General features: G+C 51.3%; 1 protein-coding gene across 5 annotated transcripts; it reads right to left on the bottom strand.

Moving 5' to 3' along the window:
* Positions 1–344: 344 nt before the first annotated feature.
* On the bottom strand, positions 345–25,541 carry Tyk2 (tyrosine kinase 2). Of its 5 annotated transcripts, none has more exons than XR_015626308.1 (25): positions 25,472–25,541; positions 23,036–23,192; positions 21,227–21,446; positions 18,721–18,844; positions 18,339–18,486; positions 17,836–17,999; positions 15,528–15,894; positions 14,690–14,890; positions 14,446–14,603; positions 11,582–11,690; positions 11,292–11,487; positions 11,101–11,204; positions 10,827–11,003; positions 10,647–10,734; positions 9,761–9,888; positions 8,070–8,205; positions 7,830–7,984; positions 7,270–7,420; positions 6,958–7,055; positions 6,113–6,305; positions 5,609–5,727; positions 4,616–4,825; positions 4,205–4,322; positions 1,530–1,640; positions 345–1,453 (listed from the first exon to the last, which is right to left on the bottom strand). XR_015626308.1 is itself a non-coding variant. In XM_087560011.1 (25 exons), exons 3-25 carry the CDS (start codon positions 21,432–21,434, stop codon positions 1,319–1,321), a joined length of 3,561 nt encoding a protein of 1,186 aa, XP_087416137.1. In that variant the 5' UTR covers positions 21,435–21,446; positions 23,036–23,192; positions 25,472–25,541; the 3' UTR covers positions 345–1,318. The 5 variants fall into 5 exon arrangements, 3 of the variants coding, with proteins under 3 accessions (XP_087416137.1, XP_087416135.1, NP_001244276.1); XR_015626307.1 differs by having other exon boundaries at positions 21,227–21,487; XM_087560011.1 differs by having other exon boundaries at positions 4,616–4,788.
* Between the last annotated feature and the right edge of the window lie 1,398 nt (positions 25,542–26,939).

Genomic DNA, 26,939 nt, shown 5'->3' on the forward strand with positions numbered 1-26,939 from the left:
TGCATCTCGGTAAACAGCAAGCTTGCTAGTGAGCACTGGTATATGTCCTCATGTCAGCGTCAGGAGTTGGCTTCACTGCCGTTAGAAAGTCAGCCTTCTGACTTTATGTGGCTTAAGAACTCACTTCTGATGTTTTAATTCATTTGTGATCCTTGGAATGGAATCAAGGGCTAGGAGCACTATCTCTGAGCCCCGCGCCCAGCCTGTCACTGCCCGGTAGGATTCAGTCACCATGACCAGCCTATGTGAAGTCTCTAGAAAACCTTGGAGAGCTGATGACTTCCCCACCTCCCTCCCTAGAACTCTTCTGAATCTCACCTCCTCACCCAAAGAAAACACCAGAATAGCAATAAACATAAACTTTATTAAACACTCATCTGTGTCTCTCCTAAGCAGTTTAAATGGAACCCATCATCAGCTCTATGAGGTAGAAAGGCTGACCATCCCCATGGCTGAGATGAGCCCAGAGAGGTCAAGACATTTTCCTGAGGTTACACAGGAAGGAAAGGGTAAAATTGGCAGTCCTACATATGTGACAAATGGCCTTCCTGTGTGAATGCATATGTATGTGCAGGTGTGTATGCACATGTTTGTACAGAGGTCAGAGGACAACTCTGGGTATTCTTCCTGAAGCACTGCTCCACCATTTTGTTTTGCTTTTTGGCCTGAGCACCACTGAATGGACTAGGCTTCTTGACAGTGAGGTCCACAAGGCTGCCTGTCTCCATTTCCCCAGCACTGGGACAACAAGCATGTCCTACCACACAGAGCTAACGTGGGTTCTGGGAATTGAACTCACGGCCTTGTGCTTACTTGCAAGGCAAGCACTTTTGAATGCCCCTCACTGACCAAGCCATCTCCCCAGCTTCTAACAAGCAGCTACTGAGTGCCTTCTGTATACCAGGAACTGATCTAGTTGGTGGCTTAGCCAGCTAGGGACCCATGCTAAGCACAGGCTCTCCAGGTCACACTGCAGCTTGGCTGCTGGTTTAGGGGTGATCAGAAGTATCACAGCTTCTTTTGAAGTCTCATTCTGCTTGCACAGCTCGATAGGCTACCTTCCTGAAGATGGACCCCCGAAACCCTCAGGCCTCCAGCAAAGCAAACAGCTTCTTCCCAGCTAATGAAGACAGTAGGTCTCAACTGTGAAAAGACCCAGGACTCCCAGTTATCCCTGTTGAACATCCAGGGTCTGTTCAGGTCATAGCCAGGCTCAGGGCCAAGGAAGGAAACTTAGTTCACAGGTGGGGTTTCAGGCAGAGTAAGGGATAGAGTGTGTGGAGGCCTTTGTGGGGCTGTTCCCCGATGCCCTTGACTCTCAGCACACGCTGAACACTGAAGGCACCTGGCCTTGGTACTTCTCCTGTGCTGTCTTAAGGATGGGCACAAGATTCTGGAACGTGGGCCGGAAGGAGGCCTCTGACTCCCAGCAGTTCTTCATGAGGTGATAGATCTGCGGGAGAAATGGGGCTGTGAGGCCATTTACCCTGACTTGAGGGTGGGAAAGGGGAGCATCTGTCGGGACTCACCTCACAGGGACATCTGTCAGGCCGCGGCAGCCTCTCCCCTCGCTCCAGCAGCTCTGTGAGCCTCAGCACAGTCATCTGGCCCTGGGTTACGCCGATGAGCTCGATGAATTTCTAAAGCACAATTGACAGCCATTATCTGCACAAGCTGTGAACCAGTGACCCGTGCCTCCTAGTGTGTGTGGGCACATACACACACATGCACAGGCAGGATGCATATGCATGGAAAGGCCAGAGGATGACAAAGATGTTCCACTCTGTGCTTGTCTTAGTCCCTGAGACAGGGTCTAGATTCTGTCTCCCTCCCACAGTTTTGGGTAATATGTTGCATACTCATACAGTCATGCCCAGACCATGTACATACATGTCTGCATGTGTGTAGGCACATGTGTGGGGGGCATATGCTCTAGCACATACATTAATATGGATTTCTAATATTAATATGGAGATATGAGGTTGAGCTCAGGAATCATGTTGGACACCATCTTCCACCTTATCCACTGAGGCAGGGTCTCTCAATCAAACCCAGAGGTCCCTGATTTGAATAGCCTGGCTCAGCAGCTTGCTCTAGGAATCCCATCTCTGCCTTCCCTGGAAGGATTTAAAGCAGGTCAACATGCCCTTCTGACAGTCAAACGAGTTCTGGGGACCCGAACTTTTCTCCTCATGTTTGCAAAGCAAGTGCTTAACTACTGAGCCATGTCCCCAGCCCTGGCACTCTTTTGAGGTATCCCAGGCTAACCTTTAACTCCTGATCTGATCCTCCTGCCTCCACCTCCAGTGCTGGGAAGGCAGGCACATCCATTTTATGCTGGGCTGGGGATGGAACCCAGGGCTCCATACATGCCATCCAGTGCTCTACCAACTGAGTCACAGCTCCAGCCCTCTTTAAAACCTGCTTCTTGAGGTAATGATCTCCCTACGGGCTGGTGCTCACCTCTCCAGCTCAAGGGATTCTCCTGCCTTGACCCGAGTAGCCGAGGAGAAAAGCTGTCTTTGGAGCGAATGCTCTCCTGGCTTCGCCCCCTAGCTCTCAGCTAACCAATCACTGTAACCCAAAGCCTTTCAGTGATTCACTGTGAAGTGGACACATGAACTGGTTGGGCCCATCAGAAAAAGTCACAGGAATTTAGAGCAGAAAGAGAGGGTCCCTTGATCTAGTGACTGAGGGATGTCGAGTGACAGCAGGACAGGGGTCACTGTGTATAGCGCAGCCAGCTTCAGTCACCACCACAGTGAATGTGGGATGGAGCTGGACACTGGCTCCTGGCAACAGCAGACGTCTCACTCACATGGACTCTACCACTGCACAGTAAATATCAGGACTTTTGCCTGTGTTGGGCATTTTGAGTATTTCAGTTAAAAACTCCCCTGCAAGGGGAGACGGCTTCGTGGTTGAAGAGTATTTGTTGCTTTTGCAGAGATCTGGGGTTCAGCTCCCAGCATCCTATAGCAGCTCACAACGGCTGTTTCTGAAGTTTCGGATGATGTGATGCCCTCTTCTGGCCTTCCTGGCACAGCACATAGACAGTGCACAGACACACAGTTAGGCAAAGCAGCCATACATATAAAATAGAAATGACAGACTGTCCTGCAGTACCAGCACTGAGTGAGGCTAGAAGGCTGGGAGTTCTAGGGCAGCCCGAGTCCCCAAAGGAGCTCCGTTCTAAAACAAAGTGAGGGCTGCCAAAGGCACTTGGCTGGCTAAAGGCACCTTCCACCGGGCCTGATGACCTCTGACCTCCACATGTGTGCCTCCGCACAATGTGCTCCTCCCCAGTGCGTAAATAAAATGTGATTTTTAGAAATCATTAAAACAAGGCTGGTGACATAGACAAGCTGATAAAGGTGCTCTGTGCTGAGTCCAATCCTGGGGACCACGTGTTCCTGCAAGCTGTCCTCCTGCCTCTGTCAGCATGCTGGCCACCAGGCTCCCTCAGGGTCATGTCTGTCTTGTTACAGGCTCCATGATGACATCATGGCTCCTCTCCACTCTTCTTACCCCATCCCTACCCTAAACTTCTGCTCATGGGCTTCTATTTCCCCAGCTTCTCCTATATAACCTGCCATTTTGGTCTCTTGGTCCCTCCCACCCATCTTAGCCAAATTTAGTCTACTTTCTCTCCCTGTCCTGGACTCTTCAGATGCCTCTGGCTGTTTTCTCCCTTGTGTCTACAATAAGAACCTTCTCCTTGACCACACCTTGCAGTGGTCATGTCCTCACTTTATACATCTGGTGCCAAACGCCCTCCACTACCTGTGTGATATGACATGTGGGTGCACACCAACACATGATGAATGGGTGGGAAAGAACCATACAAACAAACTCCACAGAAACAAAACAGATCCCCACACTGCCAGGCAGCACCTTCCAGGTCAGGCAGGGCCGGGCAGAGAGGCTGGGGCAGAGCCCATCAGCTGCTAACAATGGTGGTGCAGGCCTTTAATCCGAGCACTTGGAGGCAGACACAGGCGGTTCTCTGAGTTGGAGGCCAGCCTGGTCTACAGAGTGAGTTCTAGGACAGCTAGGGTAACATGGAAAAATCCTGTCTTGAAACCCCCCCCACCCCCAAGAGAGTCTGCCAGTGTTGGGGGTGGGGGTTTGAACTTTAAATGCATGCTTTTCTACAAAAGCTCCCTAGCAAACACAAGGGTATAGTGGGATGTCTGTTGCTCACCGTGGGGGGACTCTGGCTAGAGTCACAGTATGTCAACAGCTCATAAAGGGTCACCCCGAAGGACCAGACATCAGATGCATAGTAAAACTTGCACTCCTTTAGGCATTCTGGGGCATACCTGGAAACAGAGGCAGCTCAGGATTGTCTGACTGGAGTTGGAGTTCACAGGCAGGTGAAAGGACCCGAGTTCCAGTTGGGACCTCACCCTTCAGGGCACAGTCTGAGGGGTTACTGACAGACTAAGCCAAGGCAAACTAGCCTAGTGGACTTTAGTCATGCCCCTTTTGTCCCTAGGCCCCGCCCACTGGGCTTCAGCCACGCCCTTTTCATCTCTAAGCCCCGCCCACCTTCCTTCTGCATCCCAGTGTCTTTTCCACCCTGCCCCCTCAGACTATGCCCGCTCCTGATCACCAGAATACTGGGCTGTCCCCGTCCTCGCGCACTCGGTAGTACTCGTGGCCTTCAGGTACAGCCTTGGCTAGGCCAAAGTCTCCAATCTTGACCAGCCGGTCGTTGTCCAGCAGCACGTTTCGCGCAGCGAGGTCTCGGTGAATGTAGTGCTGAGCGTGCAGGTAAGCCATGCCCTGGGGTGGGGCAGAGCGAGTCAGGCTGAGCCCTGGCCTGAGCAAGCAAAGGGAAGAGCCAGAGCAGGGCTTGGAGCTAAGCCAGCAAAGCCAGGTGGGAGGATGAGTTGCGAGGGGCGGGGCTTTGCGGGGAAGGTCAAACGGAGGATTGTGCAAATCTCTACAACAGTGGTTCTCAACCCATGTGTCATGACCCCTGGAGTCCAATGTCTCTTTCAACAAGGGATGGAGTATCAGACTTCCTGCCTATCTGATATTTGCATTGTAGTTCATAACAGTAGCAAAATTAAAGTTATGAAGTAGCAATGAAAATAATTCTATGGTTGGGGTTACCAGAACATAAAGAACTGTATGAAAGGGTTGCAGCATTAGGAAGGTTGAGAACCAGTGCTCTACAAGGTTAGGAGTGGGGCTTTCAGAGCCAAGCTAGGCTGGACAGAAACTGACAGAGAGGTGGTGGGACTTGGTGGGTGGGACCTAGCAGAGATGGCTGGTTCTAGGAATAGGCGATCCTCTACAGGATTTCTCGTGGGGCCTGTAGCTACTAGGCCAGGCACGGTAGGCTACACAGAGGATGGGGATGGGAGGGAGGCTGGCCTCCCGGGTTCAATGGGAGGCGCTAAAAAGGTGCATGCGTCCAGTCTTAAGGAAACTGTAGGGATTAAGGGTGAGGCCCAAGGGGCTGTGTCCAAGTGACCAGGACACAAAAGAGTGAAAGCAATCTAGTCCAAGGACAAGGGCAGGGACAGGAATAGAACCTATTGGACCCAACAGACCCGCCGCAGCAGATTCCACTCTAAAAGGGGCCCGGCCATCCCACCTCGCAGATCTGCTGGGCAAACAACAGGAGCTGAGCCAGCCCCACGCTGTGCCTTGGCAGGTAGTCTCGGAGGCTGCCCAGAGGGACGTATTCCATGACCAGCTGTACAGACTTCTCCCCTGTGAGGCAGAGACCAAGGGCGATGTTGCAGAAGGGTTGGACTCTCTGAATCCTGGAGCCCTGAGCTCTGCACAGATTCCTCCCGTGTAGGGAGAAATGATCAAGACCCGTGCATGCTGGGGCAGGTCCATGCCCTATGGACCTACTCAGAACCCTGTTGCATGCTAGGGGCTTTTCTTCATCCTACCTCTCCCCCACATAGGTAACACCCCCCAACTGAGAAGAAGGCTGCCCAGCCACGCCCCCACGGAGGGTGAGTAATGCTAATTGGTCAGGCCAGGATGGTTCCCACCTCCACCCTAGTGTAGAGATCTTGGATGGACGGAACAGCCACACCCACACACCGTGGCTGCCCCATGCACACCATGGCCAGCTGGTGCACACCTTGGTCTTCACAGCAGCCTTTGTACTTGACAATGTGCTCGTGGTACAGCGTCCGAAGGATTTCGATCTCCCGCTGCCAGCCTGAGCGGAGCTGGGGACCACATCCCTCCTTCAGGGCTTTCACAGCCACCATCTCGCCAGTGCCGTCATTGTTCGGGTCATAGCAGTACAGGCTGACCTTGCCAAAGTGACCCTTGCACAAGTGGGCAGGAGGGTCATCCCGGGCCGTAGAGCTTGCTAGCCCTACTTACTCCTTGTGAAACAAAATTCTTGGGGCTTACTTAGGTCTTTTTCCAATTCCCTGGGCCTTCTTTCAAACTTGAGGAATGTTTACCACTCCCCCATCAGAAAACTATTTATTTTTTTAAACTCACACTCTGTAGCTCAAGTTAGCTTGGAACTTGATATGCAGACCAAGGAGGCCTCAAACTCAGAGATGTGCCTGACTCTTCCTCCTGAGTGCTAGCATAAATTATCATGTCTGGCTCTCAAAACTATTCTCTTTTTTTTTCGGAGCTGGGGACCGAACCCAGGGCCTTGCGCTTCCTAGGTAAGCGCTCTACCACTGAGCTAAATCCCCAGCCCCTCTCAAAACTATTCTTAAGGCTTCCTTAAGCCCTAAATTCCTCGCAGAGTGGCCCTGCCCCTCAGTCTCCAGGCCCTACCACACCTCTCTAAACCAGCTCAAGTCTCCAGATAGACCTCAGCCCTGAAGACTCCATTCCATAGCATCTGAGCCCCAAACCCAGCTCTCCCCCTCCCCGAATCTTCAAGCCTCTCCCCCACATCTCTACCCTACACCCCAGCTGTCCATTCCTACTCCCGCTCTCCAGCCAACGCCTCACCTCACCCAAATCCCGGATCCTTTTCAAGTAACGCTTGTGAAAAACGGTGGGGTCCGATGCTGGTGAGTCCGAGTTCACAGTCGAAGTTCCCACTAGATCTGGGAGAGTCAAAGCCAGCAGTTAGAGCCTGGCTGCTACCCAAACGGTTTCCCATGCCCAGATCCTCACCATCCCTCTTACCCGGAGACCCTTGGGTGAGTATGAAACTGTCTCGCACCACGCCCCAGTGCAGAGGCCTCGGACGTACAGTGCCTGCATTGGTAGGGAACCCCCCACCCCCGCCAGCTGCACCCTCCCGGGGCCCTGGCTCACTCTGTGGCTGCAGTCTTGTGAGGTCCCGCAAAATGGTGCGGAACGATGGCCTCTGTGCGGGTTCATAGCTCAGGCACTGACGGGTGAGTGTGGCCAGCTCCGGGCATGAGGGCTCTGGCAGCTGATGTTTCTTTGTGTAGAACCGTTCTTTCTGTGGGGGTGTTGACCCCAGAAAGTGAGTGCCCCATTCCACCCCACATCTTCCACGAAGGCACAGCGAGCAACAGGGTTAGCTCGGACCAGGACCTAGTCTTTTTATGCCCACTTTACAGAGAAAGCGGCTTAAGCTTAGTAAAGACTAAAGAGTTGGGAATGGGCTCTGCAGAGTGGGGCGGATAGCTACCAACTTCTCCCAGCATCCCGGCTTCCTCCCTGCCCTCAGCTCAGCTGCTTTAATGCCCCCCCACCCCCAACAAAAGCTGTGTCTGGAATCAAGGCTGCTCTGGCTGGCCTGGCGCAAGAGCCAGGTTCTGCATTTGATGATCCCCCCTTTAGGAATCTTTCAGCCACTTAGACAGAGGCCGGAATCCTCCAGACCCATGGAAATCCTCAGGACTTACCTCGGAGGGACCACGGCCCTGCAGAGGTGCCTCTCCATCAAAACAGATCTCAAGGAGGGTGGCACCAAAGCCCCACATGTCCGTGGCAGTGCCCAAGCTGTTGGCCCCTCCGGACAGGCACTCCGGAGCTGTCCAGGGGATTCGCTCCACCCGCTCTGGGAGCATAGGTCACAGGTCAGCCATGGCATGGAAAGGACAGAGAAAGACTATCCCTTGGCCCAGCCCCGCTCCAGAACTCACCTTCCCTGGAGAGGGCGCCTTGGCCCACGCCAGGGTCACTGAGCTTGATGAAGGGGTTGGTACCCTCCTCCAGCCCCAGGCGGGCCAGCAGGATGTTCCGGCCACATACGTTCCCGTGAACCAGATTCTTGTCCTCCTGGGGTGGCAGAGGAGAGGAAAGTGTATGGTTCCCAGGGTTGGGCCCACTGGCCAGCCCTACCCTGTAAGGCTCCTCCCCAAAGGGATAGCCAAGTGAAAATGACGGTTGTCAAATGACAGTAAGGTCGGTCACATTAGGAGCCAAGGTTCTTAGCCAGGAACAAAAAGCCAGAAAACCCCACTGCAGACCCTACTCATGCCAGGCACACCCCTTTGCCCAGGCTGCTCCCACATGCACGCACGCACACGCCTGAAAATGATCTTCCCAAGATTTCCTCACAGCAACCTCCTCACTGTCAGGTGAGGCCTGCCCCGCCCACCCGTTTCAAATTCTGCCTCATTCCCAAGGTAACTGTGCCTCACCTGACCCTCAGTTCTGTGTTATGTGTATGTTATATGTTGCTTTGTGTGCATACGTGTGTAGGTTAAGGATGGATGCTATGGTCTTCCTCAGTTGCCCCTCACCTTATTCTTTGAGACAGGGCCTCGAATTGAATCTGGAGCTCACTGACTGGGGAAGCTAGCCAGGCAGGGATCCTCCAGTCTTTGCCTCTCCAGTGCGAGGGATACAGGCTTTCAATGTGAGCTTCGAGGGATACGATTCACGGCGGTACAGTAAGCATTTACCACTATCTCTCCAGATCCGCCTGCTCAATCCTGACAGCTTTCAGTACCGTTAGCCCTCTCTAAACACAGGCCATCTTCAAACTGAGGTATGATCAAAACTGGCACTCATCGAGAATGAGTGGGTTCCTGTCACTCGCAGAGGCAGAGGTGAGTAGATCTCTAAGAGTTCAAGATCAGCCTGGTCTACATAGCAAGTCCCAGACCAGTCAAAACCGTACAGTGACACACTGCCTCAAAAAAAAAAAAAAAGTAGTAAGATTTTGCATCATTTTCATGACATTTATACTGTAAAAGATGGCCCTCCTGCCTCCGCCTCCCCAGTGCTAAGTCTTAGGGATACATCACACCCTGTTGACAGGGCTGGGATGGACTCCAGGCTTTTCCATGTGAGGCAGATGCTCTACCCCCAGGCCCCACTGTAACGCTTGCATCAGGGTACTGTATAGCCCAGGCTATTCTCAAAATCACTGTATAGCTGAGAATAGCTAAATTCCAAATCTCCCGGCCTCGGCTCCTGGGAGCTGTGATGGCAGGGATGTGTCACCATGTCATTATTCCTGGCTTCACCCATATCCCATTTTCTACAGGAGACTGGAGCACCCACAGATAGGGAAAGATCTATGCTGTCTCTTCCAACTCAGATGTCAGGCCCCAGAGTCCACAGTGTGATAAGTGTGCAGGGTCTGGCACAGAGCCTGGTGCCCTGCTCTTGGGGCCACTGAAGTGAGCGTGAGGATACAAAAGAGAGAAGACCTTCAGGAGACACAATGACAGAACAGCAATGGCTGGGGCATATTAGAGGTCAAGCTTGTGGACAACCCCCCTGGGAGTCACGACTCATAACTCTGGTTAGTGTGGCCTCCCTTTCTGATCCCCAGGGCACCTACGACCATCTCACTGACAAGTATCCCTTCAGGCCCACATACCAGGTAGCTCAGGGCGCTGGCCAGCTGCTGAGCCACGACCATCTTCCAGGGCATGGGCACTCGGCCTCTCTGTCTCCGTAACCACACATCCAGGGGACCGTGCTCTACGAATTCCGCTACAATGATATCTGCAAAGATTTAGCTGCTAGAGGGGCAGCCACCTAGCTCTGTCTCCAGGACCAGGACACTGGGTGCAAAGGTGACATCAAGATAGAGGGGTGGGTCAGGCACAGGCTGGAAAGCAGGATCAAGGGGCACACATGAGGGTACTGCAGTCACAACTGGGGTCAGCCTGCACAAGAAGGTTGGAGGACAGGCAGAGAAGGAACAGAGGTCTAAGCAGGGTGGACACACAGGATGACTGACAACAGAGCTGGGACCTGCCTGGGGCCGTGGCGATGAAGAAATTGGAGGATGTATGATGTATGCAAGAAGGAATTCTGGAAAGGATGGAGACTCACATAGAGCAGACAGGGCAGAGTAGGTATAGCAAGGAGACAGGGTAAGGGGGAGGGTCAGAGTATGATTCAGTGTTAGGATGTAAGCCGAGGGCTGCTATGCGGTGAGGAGTGGGCATTCGCTGTAGGTCAAAGTCTGGTCTCAGGGTTACAGCACAGATTGATGGTCAGATGGCTGGGGTGTGGCTCAGAGGCAGAGCCCCTACCTAGAATCCTCTAGTGAGGACCTGAGGGTATAGCTCAACAAAAGAGCTCCTGCTTGGAATACCAGAGTGAGGGGCTGGGGGTGTCACTCGTGGGTTGAGTGTTTACCCTACATGCTGAAAACCAGGGCTCCATCTCCAGTACCATTAAACAGAAAAGGTGATGAGCTGGGGAGTGTGAAGGGGTAGCATGCAAACCCAGCTGGGTGGGAGGGCTGCACTCACTCTCTGAGCCACGCACGCAGACACCATGCAGGAAAGCCAGGTGCATGTGTGACACCTGGCTCATGAGGCTGGCAGTCTCATAGAAGGCCTGTGGAGACAGGGCAGGGCAGGTCTGCAAACCCACCCCATCCCTCCCAGTTGTCCTCTCCAGATACCCCAGGGTCGGCCTTGCACACTTACCAAGGCGATATCATGGTGACTAGGGTCGAGGACTTTGAGCACCACTCGAAGCTGCTGCCCACTGCCCCTATCAGGCCCAGAGGGGCATCCACTGTCCACTTTGCCCTCATTGGGGCCTCCCACACTTAGCAGGCCCTCATACACATTGGTCCTTGTGCCTTGGCCCAAGTGGGACAGCTGTAAGGAGCGGCACAGGCTGCAGTGAGAGTGGCACTGGAGAGCAGGTAACTCCCCCCCCCTCCCCGATGTGCACACCCTACCACACAACACCTACCTGGGTGATTTCATCCTGGTGAACCCTGTGGAAGCTAAGCTGACTGAGGTTGAGTGGCCGGGTGTGGGCCCTAGACCCCCGCATGATGACAAGGTTGGAGATTTCTAGGCAGAGGAGTGGACATTGCCCTCGTGGGCTGGCTTCAGGGAAGAGTGTCATCCCTACCCTGTGCCTTTCACTCTCCTACTCACCTCTTGGTCGGGGCAGGCAGCAGTGGTGCAACGGGAAACAGTCATCACCAGCTCGCAATGAGCAGCCCTGCAAGGCCTGCCGAAGGTCCCCCAAGCTGTCAAAGGAGCGGCCCCAACCATCAAGCACAAAGGCTCCAGGCTGCTGGGTGATGGGGAACTTTCGGAGGCGTAGGCCCCTAGGGCCGTTTCTGGAAGCCTGTGGAGGCAGATGTGAGAGGGGGTCAGGCAGAGCTCAGATCCAGCTTATGAAGGGAGTATCTCCCTTGCCCTCCACCTGACCCCAGGCCCACCGGGTTTCGATGGGCTACGGTGAGGATCAGTCGGTGCAGGTGGCTGGTGCTCCACTGGATCAGGTAGAGGCCATCCTCTGGCCACAGCTTAGCCTGTACAAATGGGTCCCTGGGAGAGGAGGACAGGGGCACCGTCAAGCCTCTTGGAGTCACTGTGGGACTCATGCCAGACAATGTCCCAGAGATACACACACCAGCTGGGAGACAAGTCAGACAAAGGAGGTGTGGTGGTCCACACCTGTGACTCCATCTCTAGAGTTCCATGCCTTTTCTGTGTTCCATGGGCACTGGAATTTATTCGGGGCGCGCGCGCACACACACACACACACACACACACACACACACACACACACACACACACGAAAATAAAAAGAAACCCATGGAGAATGACTGAGGAAGACTTCAAGGCCAACCTCTGACTGCCTTATGTACACATACATGCATGCAAAACCTTCAGAGAGCCTGTAAGATGCTCTGTGGGGAAGGCACTTGCTAAGAGCAAGATGACCTGAGTTCAGCATCCAGGACCCATGTGATAGGAGGAGAGAACCGCAGGTTGCCCGCTGACTTCCCCACGTACACTATGGCATGTCCTCCCCTCAAATACGTAATGTGTAAAAACCTTCAGAACCACTGAGATTAAGTCCACACGCATCGCTATACATATAAATGACCACTGACAGAGAGTAAAACCCGTGTACCTAACATCAAACACAGCCACTGACAACAGGACAGATGCTGAGGCAGGAAAACAGCTATCTGATGTCACACAGGTCACACCCAGATACAGCCACAAAAGGACAGGGTGATTTACAGTAGAGAGATAGTCACATGTCCCCAAACTACAGACCATGGTTGCTGTTCATCATCCTAGGTCACAGGGCCATGTGGGGACACCATTTCTGTGTGATTTGTCCCCTCTGAGGCTCATGTGATGTCCTACATTCCATGATGAGGGGTCAGACATGATGGGCTGGAGAGATGGCTCAGAGGTTAAGAGCTCTGGTTGCTCTTTTCCAGAGGACACAGGTTTGATTCCTGGCACCCAGAAAGGGGTTCACAACTGTTCTGTAACTCTCAGGTTTTGTGGGTAGCGGGTATGCATGGGGTGCAAATGTATAAACAAGCAACCAAACCAACAAATGGTTCACATAAAATTATAACCACAACCACAGCAATAACAAAACTTAAAAAGTAAGAGGTAGCCACAGGTCCCTAGTCCTAGCATGGGGAGGCAGAGGCAGGAAGATATGGAGTTCAAGGTCACTCTCGGCTGCACTGGAGCCGCATTCTCAAAACGAAACAAAACGAGAGGCAGCAAGATGACTCAGCAGGTACAGGTGCTGGCTGTCGGGTCTGATGACCTGAGTTTGATCCCCCGGTACCAAGACGGTAGGAGGGTCGAGTGCTGTAGACTGTCCTGTGGCCATCCACTGGGAATACCTGCATACAGCACCATGCCCAGTTCACGCACTGCTGGGGATTGAACCAAGGGCTTCGCATGCTAGAAAGCACTACAGCTTGCTCCAGTGAGCTACAGACCCAGTCTAGACTCTTGTCACTACATCTGTGCATGTGTGCACGACACTGCTCATGTCAGAGGACGGCCTGAGCTTCCAGTCCTCACTTCTGCTGTTGGAGGCAGAGGGGGTCTGTTGCGGGCTGCCATGTATACTGGACAGTATCGGTCTCCAGAGAGTCCATCTCTACCTCCCCTGGCACCATAGGAATGCCTGGACCATAACGCGCCGCTGAGCTGTGGGTCTTTTAGGGCTCAAATACAGATAGAGCCTCACACGAGAAGGCAAGCACTTCATCCAGTCATTTCCCCTAGACATGTTTTTAAATTCAATTTTTAAAAGCTGGAGAGATGGCTCAGTCATTAAAGGGGCTTCCTACTCTTCAGTAGGACCCAAGTTCAGTTCCCAGCGCCCACACCGGGTGGCTCACGACCACCTATAATACCAGCTCCAGGAGGATCCGATGCCTCTGCACTCTGTAGGCACCTGTATTCAGGTACGCCAACATACACACATAATTTAAAATGCTTAAGAAAATCCTTACAAGAGAGGGGAGAGGAGAGAGAGAGAAGCCGTGGCAGGATGATGGAGGCTGACGTTAAGATTCTGCTCTGTGTATTTACAGGTTGTTATTAATATTCCTAAGGGATGGATGGTACTGGGCTTTGTATGTTTAAGTGGGCAATTATATATTATCAATTGGGTCAAAGAAAAAAAAAAAAAGAAAATCCTTACAATTTAATTTTGAGACAGTGTCTCACTATGACGTCCCAGCTGACCTGCCTGCACTGAGCTGTGCAGAATCACAGCTGACCTCTTTTCTCATTAAGGATCCAGCTTCAGGTATTTTATTACAGTAATGAAAAGTGAACTAGCGGGCTGGAGAGATGGCTCAGTGGTTAAGAGCACTGCCGGCTCTTCCAGAGGACCTGAGGTCAATTCTCAGCATCCACATGGTGGCTAAAACCCTCTACTGCTGTGTCTGAAGATAGCTACAGTGTAGTCATATGCATAAAAAAAAAGAAAGAAAAGAAAAGTGAACAAGCGTAAGGGCCTTGACATCCTAGAGGTGGCAACAGCAGTGATGAAAATGAGGACCAAAGGCATCATACAGAGGCCAGACAGCTAGACACAGTGACAGACACACTGATGTGGCCCCCAGCTAACTGGCCTGCGGGCTGTACCTAGGTGTGATGTAGCTGTACACACTTGCACACACCCTACGTGGGCTGCAGGAAGCCTGTGTGTACACGCCCCGCCAGTGTATGTGTGAATGTCTCCTAGGATTCCGGCTTCGGCTTCCTGCAGTGCCAACCCTGGCATCCCGGGGACACCATCACTCACATCAGGGGCCCGTGGATGCCATTCTGGATGCTAGTCACCAGCCTCGGGGGTGCTACCTCATGGCACAGGTAGTGGCTGGAGTCAGCAGTCAAGCGGAAATAGCCATCGACCAGGGCCACAAAGGACAGGGCCTCGGCCTGGGAGCAGAGGCACAGCAACTGTGGGGCCAGGAGGACATAGTCAGGGGGCCTGGCAGGACATGACCCAGCCTCTGCCACCAAAACCTAGCACCCGTGGGTCTCACCAAGCACTTGTTGTCTTGAAGGTGGATGTGCACTCGACGCTCCTTTAGTACCACATGGGAAATGTCCTGGAAGTCACAGAAGTAGGTCCAAGGTGGTTCCTGGGGACTCCCTGCCAGGTGCTCTCCAGACTCAGGGGCCTTGGGTTTCTTCCCAGACTGGCTGCCTTGGGGATTCCCTCTGCTGTGACCTCTCTCAGAGTCCTAAAAACCAAAGTTGGGTTGGGGGTGAGAGACAGAGCAAGGCAGGGCTAGTTTGATTTCCCTTAAAGAACAGAAGGAAACTGGGCTGGAGCCTGTAGCTCCCCCGCAGGGGCAGCACCATGAGTTCAACTTCCGCCTCAGTACAGCTGAGTCCCAGGTCAGCTTGTACCGAATGAGACCCTAACTCAAAAGATAAAAATAAAAAACCCTCAGCTGGACGGTGGAGGCACACGCCTTTGATCTGGGGAGGCAGAGGCAGTGGATTTCTGTGGGTCTGAGGCCAAGAGTTCTAGGACAGCCAGGACTATATAGAGAAACCCTGTTTCAAGAAAACCAATAAATAAATACCCCTCAAGGGCCAATGAGATGGCTCAGCAGGTAAAGGTGCTTGCCTCCAAAGCCTGATGACCTGGGTTTGGTCCCCAGAGCTCACATGGTCAGAGGAGAGGAACCAGCTTCCCCAGTTAGTATCTCATTTCCACATGGACACTCTGGGACACCAGCACTCGCCTCCCACAAATAAATGGAGGGTTAAAAACCACAGGGACAGAAACAGGACAGATTGACAGGCCTCTAAAGCCAAGTGAGAAGCTCACATGAGCTCCCCTGAGGGGCTACAGCTATGGTGACTGCTCACCTGGGTCTGTAGTGGACGCCACTGGATACCTCCGGTGCCTGTCACCAGTACCTCATGGGTGGCTGGCCCAGAAGCCAGCTCTGGGCCTGGGTCCCCAGTGGTCTGCCCACTGTTCTGGATGTAGCAGGGGTCCCTCTCAGGCTGGGCCAGAACTTCCAGATGACACACAGGTATGTGCTCTGAGCCAAAACGAGGAGCCAGCCGCTCCAGGGTGGCCAAGTACTTAACCATCACAACCTGTTGGGAGAGGTGGCCAGGCTGGAAGGCCTGCAGGAAGCGGCGGAAGACTCTGCGGAGACGCAGGCGCGTAAGCACATTGTGCTGGCGGATGTGCTGACGGAAGGAGTGAGGGATACAGTTCTTGAAGCTGTAATGGTGACAGGGGGACAGGTCAGGCACGGTGAGTGGCTTGACTATCCTGCTGCTTAATGCAGACAATAAGGCCCGGGTCAGGAATGTGGACATGAAGAACCCAATCTAAAGCACCATGGCTCTGCCCTTAGCCCCAGCACTGCAGAGCGAAACTCTATATATCCTGAAACTTTCTCTCAAGTTGTTTTATTTCATTTTTGTTTTTCTCTCTGTGTGTGCATGGGTGCACATGATCCTGCACACATACATGTGTCCACGATGACAAGAAGAGAGCTTGGAACTGGAGTTACAGGTGGCTGTGAGCTGACGTGTGGGTGCTGGAACTGAACTTAGGTTCCCTGCAGGAGCAGCCCGTGCTCAGAAGCAATCAACCGTCTCTCCAGCTCCTTGTCTTGGTTTTTATATTATATACTTTAGCCCAGGCTAGCTAACTAACTGTGTAGCCAAGGCTGACCTCAAACTTGAAGAGATTTTCCTAGTTCTATGTGCTGGGTGTAAGAATTACAGGTGCACAACACATCTGGCCCTAATTTCTTGTGTCTTGTGTTTTGGGGATAAGGCCTCACACGCCCCGGACTGCTCTTCAACTTACAGTGTGGCTGACACTGACCTTGAATTCCTGATTCTCCTGGCTGTACCTCCCATGTGTTATAATTACAGGTCTGACCAAATACTCTTAGCTTACTTATTTGGGTGTTGGGAGGACCAGGTCATATACACTGTAGCCCAGACTAGCCTACAACTTGTAATTCTCCTGTCTCAGCATACTACTGATTGTGTGACTAGGTCTGTGCCAGAGACAGACCCTTACTGAGCTTCCAGAAATTGCCTCAGATTTGAGATTTGAGTCCCACAGTGCCTTCCAGAAGTCTGCACCGACAGAGAACACCACCTCTGTAGGACTGGCTTTTATGGGATTAATTCTTTTTTTTTTTTTTTTGGTTCTTTTTTTCGGAGCTGGGGACCGAACCCAGGGCCTTGCGCTTCCTAGGCAAGCGCTCTACCACTGAGCTAAATCCCCAACCCCCTTTCTTTTCTTTTTGAGGCGGGGTCTCTATGTAACCCTGGCTGTCCTGGAACTCACTCTGTAGACCAGGCTGGCCTTGACCTCACAGAGTTCCACTATGCCTCTGCCTCCTGGGTGCTGGGATTCAAAGTGTCACGAGGGGCTTGAGAGATGGCTCAGAGGTTACGAGGTCTGTTAAGTGGTCTGCTCTTCCAGAGGCCCTGAGTTCAATTCCCAGCAACCACATAGTGTCTCACACTATGAGATCCTGTACTGGGATCTCACGCCTTCTTCTGGTATGCAAGTGTGCATGCAGATAGAGCCGGGTACATGAAATGAATAAATAAAATCTAAATTTAAAAAATATGTGTATCGGGGCTGGAGAGGTGGCTCAGTGGTTAAGAGCACTCACTGCTCTTCCAGAGGTCCTGAGTTCAATTCCCAGCAACCACTGGTGGCTCACAACCATCTGTAATGGGATCTGATGCCCTCTTCTGGTGTCTGAAGACAGCAACAGTGTATTTATATATATATATATATATATATATATATATATATATATATATATATATATATATAAAATAAATAAATAAGTCTTAAAAAAAAAAAAAACAGTCAGGAGGGTTGGAGCCCCTGGAGCTATGGACAGTTGTGAGTCACCCAATGGAGGTCCTGGCAACCGACCTCAGGTCCTGTGCAAAAGTCAGGTCTGCTGTGCCATTTCAGCCCCTGGGTTTGTATTTCCTTTAGGACCCAATCTGCTTTACAATGTGTCAACTTGCTAAGCTGATATTCTGTCCTAACACTTACAACTAGTACACAGTAGGCGCTCAATACATGTTTGCTGGATGAATGAAGGCAACATGAGGGGTCCACTCTGGGACCCCAGAGCACCCACTTACTCCTGGTTCCTACTCCATTTCCAGTCACCTGATCTCTCTGGCCATCTCCTCCAGGGGGACGCCACGGTTGAGAGCAAGATGGCAGAGGTGCAGAAAGGCCATGCCCAGGCTCTCATTCTTAAAGTGGTGGATCTCTTCCTCGCTAGACAGGTCCCGCAGAGATACCACATCGTTCATGAATTCATGTTTTCCCTGAGGGGTGGAGAATAGATAGAAAAAGAGGTGTGGGGAGGTTTTCGCTCTATTGCCAACAAACTCTAGTATCCTACTTCTAGGCACCTTTTGGGGAGGGAAGAAATAAGCATTTTCCTAAGACCAAGATACCACCCCTGCAGGATTTTAAGACCATGACAGACATCACTAATCAATCCTAGCACTCATTCACCCCAAGTTCTTCTAGTAAAGAGAGCTAAAAGATCCCAGCTGGTATGAGCTGTAATATAGAGCCGAAGTGGAGCTAGAAGTGGAAGGGAGTCCTTAACCATTCCTTTGTTCCCTGAAATGGTCTAAATTCCCCATTCCTGCTCATACCTGCTCAAAAAGGTATTCAAATGAGGCAGAGTCCAAGAGCTGTACACCTTGCTCTGCATGGTCTGAGGAAGTCTCTGCCCCTGGGAAACCACATCGGTATACAGCAGGCTCTTGGGGATTCATGCCATGCCAGTTCCGGAAGTAAAACCTGCAGGGAGGGAAAGGGTGAAGGAAGCCAGGAGGAGGCAGTGGGATAGGTATTTGCCAAAATCAACCTGCGTTTGATCCGAGAGACCATGGCACAGTGGATATACTGGGTTTTCTTCTACGCTGATGCTGTGGCACGTGGATACATGGGCACACGTGCACACACACATATACACACACCACACCCAAGCACACACAACACATTCACACTCTCTCATATACACCCCCTACTCACCTCATTCGAAAATAGAGCCTCAGGGTTGCGTCTTGGGATGTGTCCAGAACGTGGTTTGGGGGCAGCCAGACCTTGGCCTGTGCATCGTAGAGTGCGAAGAGATTCAGGCAGGGTGGAGTGATGCCTGGAACATGGGGGGGAGGAAGTTGAAGCCACTCATCTGCAGATCCTGAGAATCCTACAACCCACTGACTCCTCGAACATGCCCTTCCCAGGCCCCCTCCCATCTGTGAGTTGTCAAATGCTGATGTATGCACAAAGTAGTTCAGCATTTCCACCAGGCCCAGGCTTCCCAGAACTACATTTCCCAGCTTCCTTGCAGCTTGGGTAGGGACACTGGACTAAATGGCATGTAATCCCAGAACTCGGAGGCTGTCCTGAGCTATATGAAACTCTAGCTCAAAAAACAAACAAACAAAAACAAAACAAAACAACAACAACAAAAAAAACAAAAACAGGTTGAGCATGGTGGTACATCCCAGCACTCAGAAGGCAGAGGCAGGTGGATTTCTGTGAGTTCCAGGCCAGCCAGGGCTCCACAGAGAGACCCTGTTTCAAAACACAAATAGCAAAACCAGGTAAACACAAATTCTTCTCCAAGGTTACTACACGTTATTCTCACTAAGGGCTTGATAAAACATGGTACCTCACTTGTAAAAGCCTTCTCATATGCCATGTGCTTTACTCTCTGGCTTAAGCCTCCCCTGGCTCCCTATTCTCTGTGGAGAAATCCCGTCCCCTTCGGCACTGAGTCACCTGGGCCTGGCTTCTGACTCTGATGCTTGCTTTCTTTTTTTTAAATGTATGTGAGTACACTGCAGCTGTCTTCAGACACACCAGAGGGCATTAGATATCATTACAGATGGTTGTGAGCCACCATGTGGTTAGGAATTGAACTCGGGACCTCTGAAAGAGCAATCAGTGCTCTAAGCCACTGAGCCATCTCTCCAGCCCCTGATGCTTACTTTCGATTCCTCTTGTTTAACACAGGGCTCCCAGGGTTCAGGCTGGTCTCGAAGTCCATCTGTAGCTGAGGATAGCCATGAATTTCTTCCTGAGCTTCCTGCCTACACTTCCCAGAGTACAGGGATGACAGGCGAGCCTTGTCACATCTGGCTCTTGTGGTGCTGGGGGTAGAAGCTAGGGTTCTGTGTGTGTGTGCGGGCGGGGCGGGGGGGGGGTTCTGTGCGTGCTGGACAATGTTCTACCAGCTGAGTGACAGTCTTATCCCTGAGTTTCAATTTTTAGTTCCCTTTTCCAGTTCTTAGACCCAGTCAGTCTGAAGGTCTTTTGGTTCCTCAAACAGAGCATATGCTCTGGACCTGTGTGGAGACCATTTTCTCTGTGGTGTAGAGAGAATCTCTGTGCACTGTGTGGGAGCATCACCTGCCAATAAAAAGCTGGTGGCCTCTCATCAAAAAGCAAGAAGTAGAAGGTGGGAGTTCTGGTGGAGATAAAGGAATCCTGGGAGAGTCAGAGGTGGGAAGAGATTTGCCCTGAAGTCTGAGGAAGTCTGATGCATGAAACTGAGACGAGGTAGCCAGCCATACGGCACTCACATAATTAAGTTATGAGCTAGTCAGGGAGCAAGCCCAACGTATGGCCTAGGCATTTATTCATAAGTAATTGAGTCTCGGAATTGTTAATTTTGGGAACTGTGGCGTGCGTGGCTGGAAAAAGCCCACAAAGAAAAAGTCACAAGAAAGAGCAGGTCCTGTTGCTCGTGTCAACACAGCAGAAAGGTGGTGAGAGATGTCACAGTCCAGTACATGTCTTGTGATGGTCTGACCATGTCCCAACGCTCACCAGCCAATATCACCAAAGTCACCTCTTAATGGAAGTTAAGGGTGGTACCACTGACCACTGACGCGTGATTGGGACTGAAAGAAGCTGTGTGGGGAGGTGTGGCCTAACAGTGTTAGCAACTTGACTTTGGGGGATACACAGAGGCTGGAAATCAGAACTTTGCACAAACTGGTAAACACTCTAAGCCCTCACTGGGCATTTTGGGTGGTGGCTATACCACTGGGTCAGATGGCAGCCTCTTACTGGGGGATTCTTTTTTTTTTCTTAAGACTTGTTGATGCGCATTGGTATTTTACCTTCGTGTATGAGTGTGCGAGTGCCAGATCCCCTGGAATGGGAGTTACAGACAGTTGTGAACTACCATGTGGGTGCTGGGAATTGAACCCAGGTCCTCTGGGGGAGCAGCCAGTGCTCCTACCGCTGAGCCGTCCCTCCAGCCCCTTCACTGGGGAAGTCTAGGCAGGAGCCCTATCACTGAGCCTAAGATCTGTTTTCTGAAGCAGGGTCTTCTGGTGTCATCAGTTTGGCCTGGAACTTGTGAGGATCCTCCTGCCTCAGCTTCCCATGTTCTGGGATCACGGGCCTGGCTTAGCAGAGTTCTCCATCCCTGGCCCTGACGTAAGCGGTGCTCGAGCTCACTCCTTTTTGTCCAGTGATGGGGAAACACAGCATCAGCTACTCCCCGGGGCTGTGTACTCACCGACTTTGTGTGCGATGTGGATGCACATCTCCTCTGCAGTCAGAGATGGCTGGCTGAAGGTGACCCAGGGCTCCCCGCCCTCAGGCCCGGGCCAGTGCAGCAGCACCATCAACCGTCCTGTGGGCACCAGGGGCTGAGCTTCTGTGCCATCTGCCTTGCTGTCTTCCGAGGCGGCTCTCCGCCCACACAGAGGCATGCTTGTCACCATTCACGGCGCTGGCTGAAGACAGGCAGGAATACTTACCCGCCAGCCACCCCAACCTTTAGTGAGAGCAAGACATCTTATACTTTTGGTTTCATTTTGGTTTCATTTTGTTTTTTAAGACAGTCTCATATAGCCCAGGTTTGCCTCCAGCTCACTACTGTACTGTTTCTGTGTGTGTGTGTGTGTGTGTGTGTGTGTGTGTGTGTGTGTGTGTGTGTGCGCGCGCGCGCGCGTCAACTCCCACAGAACTGAAGTCACAGGCAGTCATGACCCACTTGATGCGAGTACTGAGACTAGAATTCCAGTTCTCTGGAAGCGTGGTATGTACTCAACGTTCGACTTTGAAGTCATCTAACTAGGTTCTATTTGTTTTCTTTAAAAAAAAAAAAAATTCTCAGTCGGGAGGCAGAGGCAGGCAGATCTCTGAGTTTGAGGCCAGCCTGGTCTACAGAGCAAGTTCGAGGATAGCCAGGGTTATGCAAAGAAACCCTGTCTCAAAAAACAAAAAAACAAAAAACAAAACAAAAAAACACAAAAAGAGGGCTGGAGAGATGGCTCAGCGGTTAAGAGCACTGACTGCTCTTCCAGGGGTTCTGAGTTCAATTCCCAGCAACCACATGGTGGCTCACAACCATCTGTAATGGGATCTGATGCCCTCTTCTGGTGTGTCTGAAGACAGCGACAGTGTACTTATATATAATAAATAAATAAATCTTTAAAAAAAAACAGAAAGAAAGAAGAAAGGAAGGAAGGGAGGGAGGAATATGTACCACCCACCGCCTGAGAAATATTTATTTAGTTTGAACAAACCCTTGAAAAAGATCTTAGTATACTTTTTTCCGGCTGATTTTCAATATATTCAAGCAATCCACCTGCCTCAGCGTTCCGAGCAACTGGAACTACAGATGTACAACAGTTTTAGCAGAGTGAGCCTCCTGTCTTGTTTCTGGAAGGTCAGATTCACACAATGGTCCATCTGTCTTGCTCAAGCTGGCCTCAGAGTGCAAAAAGCCTCCTGACTGTGCCTCCCTCTGCCTCCCGACTGTTGAGCAGGAGTCCCCGACGGGCACTTTCTCTTTCAGTAATCTTTCAACAGTCTGAAAAGCTACCCTGAGGTGCACAGTTAGGGGAGCACTCACCTGCTATCCCAGCACTTCAGAGGGAGGCAGGAAGATCAGGAATTCAAGGTTACCCTCGGATATGTAAAGTATTGAAGGCCAACTAGGGCTACACAATATCCTCTTGTCTCAGGGGACAGCTCAAGGGTTAAAGGTGTTTGCTGCCAAGCCTGTAAGCTGAGCTCTACCCTTGCCCAGGATGGAAGGAGAGAACAGACCAAAAAAACCTGTCTTCTGACCTACACATGTGCTACACACATCCCTATAAAAACACCTTACCAATAATAAACAAAAATAAAATATGTTCAACCCAGGCACCGTGGTGCATGCCTTTCACTGATGACTCTGTGAGTTCAAGGCCAGCTTGGGTCACACAGGGAGATGCTGTCTTAATCACACAGAGGCATGCAGTTCATCAATCAGGCAATCAGTCAGTATCTACTCTGAACCATAGTCCCTGAGGACAGGCGGCTAGATGCAACAGACCTGGCAGTGCGGCTTGAAACTTTCTGTGTGACCTCAGGCAATGCACTTAACCTCTCTGGTCCTCCATTTCCCCAGGTAAATTAAAGATGCTGAGACGGTTGCTATGGAAAGATCTTCCAACCTGGTTCCACATGGCATGGTACTGGGTCAGCAGGACCTGAATTAGACAGGAATAACAACAACCAAATATGACACAAAGAGAATCCGCTGCAGGCGGAGGAGTTGAGAGTAGCACAGCATGTATCCTGTATGCATTGTGTCCTAGGCTTCATCCCCTGACCAGCAGTACTACATTTTAGGGCCAGTGAGATGGCCCGCAGGTAAAGGGACTAGTGGTTAAACGTGGCAACCTGGGTCCAATCCCTTTAACTCACACTGTGGGAGGAGAGAACTACTCTGAGTTGTCCTCCACTTAAACTACATAAGTACATGCTCACACACACAAACATAAGTGTGTGTAACTTAATTATGTCATGAGCTTTACCATTTCAATTTTCCCTTCAGTGCCCCAGATCCACCCCTGTAAGAGACTGGGGCTGCTCTGACTCCATTAGGGAGGTGCACACCTGGGTCCCCACATTTAAGAGACAAGGTTTCACACGAACACGCCTTTAATCCTAGCACTCAAGAGGCAGCGGCAGGCAGAGATCTCAGAGTTCAAGGCCAGCCCGGTCTACAGAGTGAGTTTCCAAACACCTGGGATTACACAGAAACCATTTCATAAAACAAAACAAAAAAGTATAAACATGATGCATGTGTGTGCAAGGTGTACGAGTATGTTCATAGTATGCACATGTTATAGGTATATATATTCATGTTGTATGCGTGTGTGTGCAGGCATACATATGTGTGCATGGCATAAGCATGTATGTACATAAATTATGCATGCATGGATAGTATATGAGTATATACAAGTATATATTGTGTAAGGTATATATGTACATTTTATATGCGTGTGTATATGGTGGATGGATGTGTGGTGGATACACTATGCATAGGTGTACATGAACAGTGTGTACATGCCTGCGTACCTAAGAGTGAAAATCTGCTTCCCATACGTATATATGGAGGCCCAAAGTGAACATTAGGTCCTTCCTCTATTACTTTCTACATTTTTGTGCTTTTTCAAGACAGGGTTTCCCCGTGTAGCCCTGGCTCTCCTGGAATTTGCTCTGTAGACCAGGCTGGCCTCAACCTCAGAGATCCGCCAGCCTCTGCCTCCTAAGTGCTGGGAGTAAAGGCTCACAGCATGGCTGCCTGGTTTCCACCTTATTGTTTTGAAATATGTGTAAGCCTTGTGACTACACATGTCTGCGCTGTACCTCATTGTGCCTGGTACCGATGGAAGCCAGAAGGTGGAGTAAGATCCCCTGGGACTGGACTTATATACAGCTGTGAGCTGCCATGTGGGTGCTGGGAACTAAGTCTGGATCCTCTGGGTTAAAGACGACTTTAACCCTAAGTTATCTCTCCTGCTCCTTCACCTTGGTTTTTGAGGCAGGCTCTTACTAAACCAAGGTCACTGATTTGGCTGGGCTGTCTAGGAGCTCTGTCTCCATCCCCTAGTGCAGGGGTGACGTGGCTGCTGCCACACTCCAGTTTATGTAAGTGCTGGGATTCAAACTCCGGTCCTTGTGCTTGAGGGCACTTTTCCAACTGAGGGAATACCCATTCATCCTTTATTTTATGTTTTTGACATTGGTCTAACAGTGTAGCCCAGGCTGTCCTGGAATTCACACTGTAGCTCACACTGGCCTCCAACTCACAGTGATCCTTCTGTCTCAGTCTTCTAAATGCAGGGATAATGCGCTCTACTCAATATCGTGAGCACACACGCACACACCCTTGTACACACACACATGCACATACACGTTTACACACACACACCCGTGTGTACACACACACACACACACACACACACACACACACACACACTTTTTATTTTGAGGCAGCATTTTACTATAGAGCCTAGACTAACCTAGGCCCACAGCAATCCCCCTGCCTCTGCCTCCCCAGTGTTGGACTCGCAGGTCAGCAAGCCCAACCTTGAGCCCGCCAGCCTTAATAATTTGTGGGGCTGTAGGCACACCTACAGTAAGATCTGTCGGAACGTCTCTCCTCTCTGGGCCAGGTTTCTCATGAGGAAAGAAGGTAGGTACCAGTGGCTTTTAGGAGAGCTCCTTCCCTCCTTCCTGGATCTTCTCAAAGATCCAGGCTCAGCTTTGAAGACGAAATCCATCCAAGTAGTCTGTACTTGCAGAAGCTGCATCTCTCCCCGCCGACTGCCTGAAAACTTGCCTACCCATCTGGCCCAGACGACAACTGCACTGTGCATTCTCCAGGCAGCACACCAGTCCCACTCTGGGGAAGGGTTAATGCTGGCAAGTCCCCAGCCTCCTCCCTGCCAGCTTCCCAGAGAAGACCCTCAGCACTCACCGTTTCCGGAGTTACTCAGACTTGGGACCCTGGACCCCGCCCCACTGCCGCAGGGAGCCGCTGGAAGTCCACCGCCTACGCGCCGCTTGCCATTGGCTGCCTGAAATGCGCATGCCCTTTGGCTGCAGTCCGTCCCGCCCAGCTCACGGTCCTACATTCCTATTGGTCATCGTATAAGAACGGCGGCACTCAGTATGTTGATGATGGGGGATTATTCTAGTCGTGATTTGTTGGTGCGGCAAGCGGAATCGATGAGGCCTCTCCGATTGGACGTTCGAGGTGAGGGCGGAAACGCAGAGGAGGGCTGCAGGGCCGGGCGGAAAAGTGAGGTCTGTTGGCGAAGGTCCTGGAACCTGCATCGTCTAAGCTTCTGGTGACTTACACCAAGGTATTGCGGCTGCAGAGTCACCCAGCCTTGAGGCTCCCAGAGCTATCTCTACCCATCCAACCTCACCCACCACCACCTTTTAAACACAGTAGCCTAAGTCCCACCACACAGGCCTTCCTTGAACAGTCTTTCATAAATAGCCTGTAGCTCAGTTGGTGGACTGCCAGCGGTGCTTGACGTCCTGGCTCCACCCCAGCACCACCAACCACCGTTAAGTGTGAGGACACATGCTTGTAGTCTCAGCACTTGAGTGGTAGAGAAAGCCCAGAAGTTCAATGTCATCCTCTCTACACTGGGGTGGGACGAGATTTGAGAACAACAAATGCTGTATGAGACCCAGTTTTTGTTATTGTCGTTGGCTTGGTTTTTGGAGACCCAGGGTTTTTGTAACCCTGGCTGTCCAGGAAATTGCTCAGTAGACTAGGCTGGCCTCAACTTAGAGATCCCTGCCTCTCAGGTGCTAGGATTGAAGGCACGTGCCACCACCGCATCACTGGTTTTAAATCCATGACAGACAGAACTACATCGAAAAGCCCCAATTCAAAAAAACAAAAACAAAAACAAAACAAAACAAAACAAACCCCCCCCCCAAAAACAAAGAAAATCTCCAATATGTACTACAGAGATAGCTCAGCAGCGAAAGGCATTTGCTGCCAAGCCTGAAGACCCGAGTTAAAGCCCTAGAGCCCCTGATACACACACACACACACACACACACACACACACACACACACACACACGCGCGCGCGCGCGCGCGAACAATGTTTGTAAACAAATACATGGTGAGCAGGGAAGAAGGATCTATCCAAGCAGCAACAATATGAGCACGAGACCATCACCACCACCACCACCACTTCCTCCTTTCTCTGCTTCCTCTTTTTTTTGACTGATTTTATCTGCCCGTGTGTAAATGTACTGTGTGACCTCAGCTGGAACTGGAGTACCAGATGATTGTGAACTACCGTGTGGGTTCTGGGAATCTAACCCTGGTCCACTCTGAGAGCAGTCAGTGCAGTTAGCCAGAGATGTATTTCTCTCTCTCACTCTTTTTTTTAAATTGGATAGTTTTTATTTACATTT

Source organism: Rattus norvegicus, chromosome 8, assembly GCF_021556685.1.
Source record: "Rattus norvegicus strain SHRSP/BbbUtx chromosome 8, alternate assembly SHRSP_T2T, whole genome shotgun sequence".
NCBI lineage: Eukaryota > Metazoa > Chordata > Mammalia > Rodentia > Muridae > Rattus > Rattus norvegicus.

Excerpts from the sequence above, each read along its gene's own strand:
- Tyk2 (XM_087560011.1), bottom strand. The coding sequence starts at position 21,434 with ATGGTGACAAGCATGCCTCTGTGTGGGCGGAGAGCCGCCTCGGAAGAC. Across the intron at positions 11,488-11,581 it reads CCGTAGCCCATCGAAACCCG|GCTTCCAGAAACGGCCCTAG; the intron begins GTGGGCCTGGGG and ends CTGCCTCCACAG. Across the intron at positions 7,985-8,069 it reads AGGCGCCCTCTCCAGGGAAG|AGCGGGTGGAGCGAATCCCC; the intron begins GTGAGTTCTGGA and ends CTATGCTCCCAG.